Source organism: Alosa sapidissima, chromosome 4 (genome assembly GCF_018492685.1).
Source record: "Alosa sapidissima isolate fAloSap1 chromosome 4, fAloSap1.pri, whole genome shotgun sequence".
NCBI classification, from domain to species: Eukaryota; Metazoa; Chordata; class Actinopteri; order Clupeiformes; family Clupeidae; genus Alosa; species Alosa sapidissima.
The window spans coordinates 32335151-32345481 of NC_055960.1; the positions used below are offsets into that span (position 1 = coordinate 32335151).

The following is a 10331-nucleotide window of genomic DNA, read 5'->3' on the forward strand; positions in this document are numbered from 1 at the left end:
GAGCATCTGGCTTTCATGAGAAGGCATCAGCGGAGCGTGTTGACCCCTTTGATCTGACACGTCCTCGCCGCCGAGGCATGTTTCATTTTCTGCCACTTCGCAAGACAGACACACCACAAAAACGAAAAACAGAAGAGAGCGAAAGCTCACGGATCTCTTGCAGTCTCTTTGTTCAAAGTTCTCCCTTTCTCAATCTCTCTCTCCCTCTCTCCCTCCCTCCCTCCCTCCCTCTTTCTCTTCTCATGCTCTCCCTCGCCCTGTTGAGAGGTCTTCGCCCCGAAGAGACTGCGAGACAAAGAGAAGAGCGCGGCTACCTGCTGGCTCTTAAGCCACAGGTTTGACGTGCTGTCAAAACATCTCCTCGCGCCGGGCTCCTCTGAGACACACATCTGCGCACACATCTGGGAGAAAACTTGGCAGGAAGACCTCTGCCTTTCACCGTGACAGAGAGATAGAATGAGAGACAGAGAGAGGGGGGGGAGGGAGAGAGGGAGGGTGAGAAGGGGCAAGCGAACGAGAAAGAAAACAGGGAACAGCTGAATTGCATTCCTGTCCTAAATGAATGGTACCGTATGTAGGCCATGTAAATTCTTGCGAGGGGTTTTGGTGGAAAAGTGATCACTCTTGGACTGTTCTCTCTCACACACTCTGTGTGTTTCTTGCCCTCGCTCTCTCCTCCTCCTTTAAACGTGTCAGAGGACTGGAAGAGAAATGGCACTGACCCTGAGTTTAAAACAAGTCTGTGTCAGTGTGTGTGTGTGTGTGTGTGTGCGCATATGACTGTGCACGCGTGTGTATGAGACCTGAAACAACATACACAGAAACGTAGGGTGGAACTGCATTCCAGGGGTGAGGAGTGTGGAGGGGGACAAAATGCTTTCTGTCTTTCTCACAAAACTCTCAAGCAAACTCTCTCTTGCACAAACCCATTCACACACGCACACACACACACACACAAACACGCACACGCACACGCACGCACACACACACACACACACACACACGCACACACACACACACACACACACACACACACACACACACACACTCTGTTCACTCTCTCTCACACCCTCTCTGTGTCTTTGATGTGTCCTAAATACAGGACAGTGGCAGCATAAAAGCGGTCCAGAGGAAATGAATGCCCAGAGGAGCTCTGGAGTCTCTTGCCCTCTGTGATGAGAGACTGATTAAAATAGAGAGCTGTGCATCTCTCTCTCTCTCTCTCTCTCTCTCTCTCTCTCTCTCTCTCTCTTTCTCTCTTTCTCTTAGCTTTTGTGTGTGTGTGTGGTGTGTGTGTATGTGTTTTGTGTTTGTGTGTACGTGCTGACTCACACTAAGGACTTCTCTCCATAGAGAACGTTTAAAATAGAGAGGGGGGCTCTCAAAGAGGGCTTGAGCTCCTTTTAGCTTCCAAGTGTGTGTGTCTGTGTGTGCGTGTGTGTGTGAGTGTGTGCATGTGTATGTATGTGTGTGTATTCAAGATAATTTTAGTTTGAACACAAATATGTGCTCTCCCATACATTTCTGTGCAGGTGTACTTTAGTATATAGGCACTATGCAGTCCTTTAGGTTTGTGTCATTGTGCTTAGTGTGTGTGTCTCTGTGTGTTCAGTGTTTGTGTCCGAAAGCACAAGTACATCTAAAAAACAGAGGGGAAGAAAGTAAAAAGGTTAAGAAGGGAAAGAAAAAATGAAGAGAGAAAAGAAAAGATTAATGAAGTGATAAAAGAAAAGAATATAAGAAGTAAGGGAGGAAGAAATGGACAGAAGAAGAACGGATTAGAAAAGGAAAGGAAAGAGTAGATGAGAAAAAAGAGGGAGATAGCAGAGATCCAGAGCAGTGCTGAGAAAGAGTATAAAAATGCCTTGAGGGGGATTTCCTCTGAAAGAGAAAGCCTTTCTCCTCCCCCTTTCAGTCTCTCGCTCACTCTCTCTCTCTCTCCCACTCCTACAAACTCACACTCTCACACACACACACACACACTCTCTCCCTCCTTCCTCTCTCTCTCTCCCTTTGGAGCACTCTGTGTGGACAGAAAGCAGGCGGTGGAGCAACAGGCTGGCTGACGCTCTGAGCCGGGCCACTCTTTGCTCTGAGGCTACTTGTGAAAAGTCTCGCCAGGATGGGAACTCTGCCGCTTCGAGGCGTCCTCCGCTCCCAGACACACCCCTGGGCGCCCCCACCGCAAGGGCATGCTCGCAGGGTCTAACTAACGACCATGGGAAGAAAACAAGCTCATCTCTGAGGAGCACAGAGCTCTTCTGGGGTTTTAGTTCTGTAAAAAAAAGTCAAAGGAATACCAGACAGAAAATAATGACAACTGGATAAGGGATAAACCGCCGGCAAAATGGTTAGTGTCAAGTTTTCTCTGCTCTCCTGCTGTTTTTTTTTTTCCAGACTGCAGGTCTGTGCGTTAAACCTGTTCTACTGACCCACTGACTGCCAAGGGACGGTGTGTGTGTGTATGTGTGTGTGTGTTTGGGATGAGCACTGGTGTAGGCTTTACCAGTCATTCACAAAACTCCCGTAAACATTTCCACTTCCACATTACTTTTTACTTTCAAAAGTTCCTGAGAGTGCTTTGTGTAGAGTGCAGTGTCCTTGCGGAGGTGCTCGTTTCCCTTTTGTTTTGTAAACAGTCTGTTCAACAGCTTAGCTTGCCTGCCTGGTTAGCTGCAACCACCTGCTGTTGTGGCTTTTGTATCAGAGAACACATCTCCCAACTATTCAGACAACATTTAGTCACATGGCAAAAAAGCTAGATACGTTATTTATTATCAAGATTAATTTTGTACGATCATGCCTTTTACAACTTTGGACTTTGTTCTTAAAGCGAGACTAAACTGCGGTGGAAACTTCTGGTGTTCTCTCTTGAGTGTTCCCCCGGCGATTCTTCTTTTAGTGTTAGAGGAAGAGAAAGAGAGAGTGAGAGAGAGAGAGTGAGATGGAGAGAAGGAGTAGGGGCTGTGTGTCTTTGTTTTTGTTGCGATAGCAACACTTGAGTCTTGATGAGAATAATGTGAGCTGCCCAGATAGACAATGTGGGTGGCTGCGCATCTGCACAGCATGTTAGATCTGTCAGTATTAGTGTGTTTAATTGTTGTTCACTTGGCAGTGGTTGTGTTTACTTTCTCATGGTTATTGTCTCTCTCTCCAAGTTTCATAAAAAGTGACCTCACTTGATCCTGGCATCCCAACTTTGAGACCTTCTGTGAAAGTTTCTGGTCCATGAGGAAGTCTCATGAGATCGATGTGGTTGGAAATTCAGAGAGCTGCGACACACAGGTCTAACTCTGGCTTAAAACACAGCGACATACACACATGCACGTTCACAAATGTTCACAAGCACATGGACAGATACACACACTTGTGCATAGCCACACTCACTCACGCATACATGCACACATGCACACATGTCGATATGCACACACACACACACACACACACACACACACACACCACCTCTGTGGCTGTCAGTCACAGGTTTTGGTGTGACTGACTCCTCTGTGTTGAGTTAGGGAGAATGTTGGCTTCATGACGGATTCAAACCTTGAGTGACAGCCTGCAGACTAAACCAATTAACTAATCAGAATTATTGAATTATTCTGCACTGTTTGAGCATGACCCACATTTCTACTATTCTCTCTCAGAGGTAAAACCTCAAGTTTGCAGTATGGTTTGGTCATTCATGTCCACTTAGCTTGCCGGTGGGAGTTTTGCAATGTGCCGTGGACATTCTCACTGACCGTCGTAGTATACTCAAAGGTTAACTACAGAACATGTGTGTCCAATTTCCATCCAGGCCTAATGGCATGGATAAGCACACGGCTCATTTGAATGGTGATCATTTGGTTTATTTGTATGTGTGTGTCTGTGTGTGTGCGTGTGTGTGTGTGTGTGTGTGTGTGTGTGTGTGTGTGTGTGTGTGTGTGTGTGGTTTTGTCTCTGTTTTTATGCAAATGTAAATCTGGGCTAGGTTCTTGACAAACAATGAGAGAGCAAGTAAGAGATGAGGAATCAGTTCTGCTTCATGTGATGAGATGATATGGATGGAACTGATATACTAGCTGATGCTTTTACACTCTGCTGTGAATGTATATAACCTGAAATGAAAACAGCTGTTTGACATTTGGCACAGCAGTCATGAAATGTCCTTTTTGCAGTGTTGTGTGGAAGCCTAATGTTAGAGCCCTCCAAAGCCATTTCCTGACGGACGACAGGTCTTAAAGTGTCTCATTCAATGACTCACACATGAGACACACACACACACACACACACACACACACACACACACACACACACACACACACACACGTACTTAATTACGAATAAACAAATTTAGATTTAGAACTTAGATTGTGTGGGCTTGGCAGTGGGTGCGTAGGTCAACAGACATTTGGCAACAGTGGGCAGATTCACAGCTGCCTTCAGACTAAACAGCATCAGAGCATCTTTCTCTCTCTCCCCCTCTCATCCCACCTCTCTCTCTCTCTCTCTCTCTCTCCTCCTGTCTGTTTGCCTAGCCAACGAGGCCTGATCAGCGCATCAAATCACATCAGATACATCAGTAGCAGCAGCAGCCTTTGGAGACCAGTGCAGTTAGCAGCCGATCAGAGGCAGTCTAGCCTAGGCATTATGTGAGAGGGCTGGGTGCTATCCTGTGAAACCTTGACATGTTGACCCATCAATAACATCACACAATAAGACATACCGCTATTTGAAATGTGGACAGCCATAGTTTGGGTGAATCAAGTGAGCTTTTATGGAGAGAACCAAGCGACTGGTGTCTGTATTAAAAGAGGGCTATAGCATAACTGCAATGTAAACATAATAATTATTACAGGGATGTATGCTGTATTAAAGTGAATATGCCAGACATCTCGGTTTAGGACTCACTAATGAAGCTGGGCCAAACTGCTGTCCAGTGACATTTGCTTTGGCTTAGTGCCGTCTCCTTATCTGCTATCTCTCATCTGTTTGACTTTTAAGACACAAGGCTGGGGTTGGCCAAACATTGAACCGTAAGGGCTCAGACTTTGCAAACAGTGTATTTATCTCAAGGGAAAGAAGGAAAAGGAAACAATTGACATTTACAGTAAAACAGAAAAAAAAGGCACTTCTTTGGAGATGGATTCTTATCTCTACAAACTCCTGTTCGTGTGGCATTTGTTTTGGTTTTTGTTTGTCCTGTAAGTAGTCGAGAGACGCTCCAGCTGTCCAGCTACTGGACAAGGCCCTCGCTCTCCTCAGCTGCAGTGGCAGAGGCGTTGGGTATGTATGAGAGGGGAACAAACAGCATCTGTCGACTGCCAGTCTTGGACAAGCCCCTCACACAAACACACGCGCACACGCGCACACACATACACACACACACACACACACACACACACACACACACACACACACTTCAAGTCTTGAACTCCACTGGTACCCCCACTGTTTTGCTGTAAGTGTAAAAACATTTTTTTTTTTGAGTCAAGCCTAAAAACAGACCCGAAGACTGCAAAGTCGGCCCTCGAGGTATCCAACTTTCCGGGCTGTTTAGGCCTGGCAGATCACGCCGTACGTAGTGTACTCCCTGAAAGCAAACAAACAAAAACTGTTTCCATTTCTCCAGCAGCAGCCTGCAGCGCTGCAACAGATCCACCTGATAAAAGCCCTGTTCCCAGAGAGGCTGTGGAAAGGGTGGATGGGCATGAGAGGTTGGGGGTAGTTGGGGGTTGTTGGGGTGTGGTGAGGTCTTAGAAGTGGCCTGGAGAACAGAGATGGCTTGTTTTGTCATGCTAATTGGACCGGCCAGTACAGCAGCTGGAAGAATGCCAAGCAAGATGCATTAAAGGAGAAAGAGGGAGAAAGAGAGATGGAATGAAAGGAGCTCATGAAAACGAGTAGAAAGCTGATGTCGCTCTACACAGGAATCCAAACAAGCCTCGGATGTAATCAACAGGGATTTTTTTTAATGTATATTCAGGAAATGTTTTTGCTTGTGATAGGATGCATTCTCAAAAGTAAAGCAGTAAAGTTAGGATGCATTCTCAAAAGTAAAGACTATTTGAAGAATGCATCTAGCTCCAAGGTACTGACGTACACTCAACTATTTGACAGGGCCCTTGTATGTTTCTGTTGTCTCTTCAATAGTCAGCTTGCCCATTTATGGCTTCTACATTTAAAACGGAAGCCCCAGATTTTTTCCTTCCCGAGATTTGACCCTGCTGAGGATCCATATTAAGTTACTAGTTACTGTGAGGGAAGCGGTGAGCCAAACACCCTGGCTTAACGCTCCCATTACAGACAAGGCGGCTGCACAGGCACAATGTGCGATGGGGTTGCCAGATGCAAGGTTTGCTGTTTGCATGCCAAATCAGCGGTGAACGCCAGCAAATCCTCCCGTGCGCTTTGGCAGTCTTCAGTGACTCTGCTGAAGGAATTACTGTACTCTGTCTCCAAACACAGAGGATTTACCTGTGTTTGGAGAGAAGCTCACATGTTCAAGGAACATTTAGTACATGCACCAATGGGCCAATTTCTTTCTTATCCTGTGCGGTTTGCACGGGACATCAGGATGTTTTCAGGATGTCTCAAATTACCCTGAGATTTTCACACTCACTTACACGGGGAATGTAATAGCCAGGAAAAGTGCTGACTGCCGAGATGCTGTTTTGGCTTTTAGTTGTTTACATAGGCAAGAGGTGAAATTCAACACCAAATGCAAATACAGGCCCCAGGGCTACTTATTTTTCCACATGGAGGAAAACAAGACACATAATCTATTGTGTGTGGACTATTAACTTGTTACAGACTCCGGCAAGGAAATAGATAGATATAGATAATAATAGATAGATAGATAGATAGATAGATAGATCACACAATTTGTATCAGCAACAGACAGATATTAATGGTACACATGGTTAAGAACACCATAAGACTAAATGTAAAACGATATAAATAAAGGCAAAAAATAGTCCAAGAAGAACTAGAATGCGGCATAGGTCTCCACTCCACTGGACATACAGATCTAGCAGCCTGACTGCTTTTCTGAGGCATGGATGGATGGATAGGTAAATTAATTGATAGAGGTGTGGATGGCATGGATGGATGGATAGGTAAATGAAGTGATAGAGGTGTGGATGGATGATGGACGAGTGGCTAAGTGGACAGACGCTGATCTCTGTGTGGGCATTTCTGGGTGAGTGAGTGACAGGAGTGGACAGGCTGGCAGATGGCTGGAGGGCATTTTCTTGAGTGGAGACCTGCCTCCCTCTGCTTTTAGGGGGTGGGGTGGAGGTGGAGGTGCTGGGGGGAGGTGGAGGTGCTGGGGGGAGTGCTGAAAGGATTTGAAGTGGCCTGACTTGTCTCTAATAGTAGACCTTTCAGCCCCCCGACAACCAAAAAAAAAAAAAAAAAACACCCCTCTGAGCAGATTTAAACAGGAATGGCACAGATACAAAGACAGTAGTGTCTTTCGTTAGTGTCTCCGCCTCCTCCAAGAGGAAAGACAGAAGAGAGGAGAAGAGAAAGGGAGAGAAGAAAGGGAGAAGAGAAAGGGGGAAGAGAAAGAGAAAGAAAGGCTAGAAGAAGCAGCCTGTTGACAAGGGGGGGGGGGGACTTTTTTTAAGCCTGTCTATGTTTTTATTCCTTTATTGCATTAAATCAGAGGTGTAGGAATGATTTGATTCTGTTTTAGTGCCCCTCTCTGTGTTCAAGACTTTCCTTTTTGTGGAACATCAAAGGTTCCTTCAGAGTTTGCAGGGAAAAAAGAGATTTTGGCCGGAGCCCTTTGTATGTCTGCCAAAAATGAGAATCTGAGAGCAATTGGGGGTTATTGACTCAAGGAGAACAATATGCCTTCAAGAGTGTGTTGCAACTTATTTTATGTGATGTTTTAAAATGACTCAGTCAGACAGGCTGACTTCTGTAGGACACCATGTGTACTGCTGTTAATCAAAAGTGTGTGTGTGTGTGTGTGTGTGTGTGTGTGTGTGTGTGTGTTGTGTGTGTGTGTGTGTGTGTGTGTGTGTGTGTGTGTGTGTGTGTGTGCATGTGTGCAAGTTTAAAGTGATTAAAACTTGAGAAAGAGAGCAGCCTTTCTCTCTCTCTCTCTCTCTCTCTCTCTCTCTGTGTGTGTGTGTGTGTGTGTGTGTGTGTGTGTGTGTGTAAGAGAGTGAACAAGAGAGCGAATCACTTTTGACACAAGGTCTGCACACCTAAGCAAAAAACCACCCCGTCAATCTGTCCTCAGGCTGCAACCTCCGTGACAAATGTACCTTTTCATTTGGAGCACAACAATGCATGTCGAACAAAGTCTACCGTCAGCCCCTGAGATCTGACCAGGCCTTTGTGTTGTGGCCCAGAGTTCACATGGGGCAAGAGCTCCCAGCGGCTCAAAAAGGGGCTTAAGGTGCACTGCTCTCACAGGGCCCATGCAGGGGGAAAGGCCTACACATCTACATTGCCATCAGCACCTGCAGATATGCTAAAGGAAACATTTTGAAATTAGGCTTTCTAGACACATTTTAGGACAAGGCCATAATGAGCTGTCACTTACTATACTCGTGCATTCCAGGAGATCCACAAGTACACTACGTCACACACTGCGGTGTAGCAAAGCATCCCACCTCCTCCCTGTTTTCCTCTCTTCATTAGTAACTGTAAACTCACGTTACCCCTTATTCACAGGGGGCGTCAGCAGACATCGCACACGTCATCTCCACAATGTTTGCTATTGCCAGTGCTCTAAGTCAGGCATCCCGATGGTCAACCAGTGAACTGATCATTTGGTTTCTGTGTATTAGCTATAATGGTGATAGTCTGTCTGGACCCAGGGGTGTAGTGGTAAAATAAGAGGTGGGTAAACTATGAATTCTGTGATCACGGTAAGGTGGACTGCGCCAAGCCGTATCAGATTTTTTAAAAAGGCATTCAGAACATGTTTTATGGTGGTGGAGGTTATTGTCCAATGTTTATAACAATACCAGTGGTATCAAATGGTTCCTAGAGTGTTGATGAGTGTACATATTGTGGATAATGCAGTGTGATTTTTGAATGTTAAAAGTTGCAAATGGTGAATAAACTCTTTTGAGAGGTGGATAAACTCTAATAAGAGGTGGATGAACTCTATTTCTGAAATTTCCGAGGAAAATAAACTGTGTTTACTTGCGTTTAGCCTCCACTACTGTACACCCCTGGTCTGGCGATGCTAACTCTCTTGTGAATACTTTGTCAGCTAAATAGCTGAAATGAGCTCTAAATCTAATTTGTCTCATACTAACAGTTTTGTTAATCGAAGTTTTGAAATGTGTAATTTGCTAATGTGCCATTTAAGAGTGAATACTCACTGAGTGTTGTCTTCATTTTTAACGTCATATCATGATAAACTCAAGTCAGGCATCCAGAGGATACCCCCTCAGCATCCAGAAACCAATAATGCTCGTCTGTTTATTGTTCAGCTCCCTTTCTGAGGTGAAATATGCAGTTCATGTATGAGCTGAAATTCCATCCCTCACTTCCTGATTCCATGGAGACCCATGTGTGTTTTTCAGTTGCTGTCAGTTGCTGTCAGAATCAGTATGACAGGGTTGACCGCCTCTCGCTGCGGTCCTCTCGCAAGCTAAGTGCGCTTCAGGACGGACTGCAGTCGTGTGGTGTGAGGCTAAACACACTGCTTATGTTAGATGTCAAAGATAATTAAACAGGCGACATCTCATAAAGTCAACAAGTGTGTACCCCATAAGCCTGCAGCAAACAACCTGACAGCTTTTGAGGAGTTGCGTTTGGGCAATGTGTTTGTGTGCGTGTGTGTAAGCTATTTTTCTAGGGGGTGAGCACCTCAGTGTGTGGTTATTTGTGTGTAAGGTATGTGTGTGTGTTTTTTATGTTTCCCTGGACTGAAGGCTCTGTTGAACTGCATATGGCCCCCTAACTGGCTGGAATGCTGGCCGGAGCGTTGGGTGAAATCGGAGCCAGCAACAACGCTAGAGAGAGAGAGAGGTCCAGAGATTGAGCGAGCGAGCGAGCTCCCTGACACGGCACTGCCGGCTGACTGAGAGAGAGAGAGAGAGAGAGGGAGAGAGAGAGAGGGAGAGAGAGAGGGGGAGAGAAGGAGAGAGCAAAAGAAAGAATGGACCTGTCTCCGCTCCAGAAATAGTGGTGGATGTTTACCGGTTGAGAGAAGCAGCGGCCAGGGAGATAAGGCAGACCAAAAGCAGACGCACGCACGCACGCGCCCACACATGCACACACGCACACACGCACACGCACACACACACACGCACACACACACACATTGGTCAGAGGCTGCACAGCCAGGAGGAGGACCAGGCCTGAGCTTTGAT

The 10331-nt window shown here is 45.9% G+C and overlaps 1 protein-coding gene across 1 annotated transcript in view; it reads left to right on the forward strand.

The window, feature by feature from the left end:
* The first annotated feature begins 1954 nt into the window (after positions 1–1954).
* The window catches only part of quo (quattro), a 35001-nt gene continuing 26624 nt past the window's right edge, over positions 1955–10331 (forward strand). Inside the window, exon 1 of the mRNA XM_042089403.1 lies at positions 1955–2350. Coding sequence (XP_041945337.1) covers positions 2348–2350 — 3 coding nt within the window. The 5' untranslated portion in view covers positions 1955–2347. The remainder of the gene's footprint in view (positions 2351–10331) is intronic.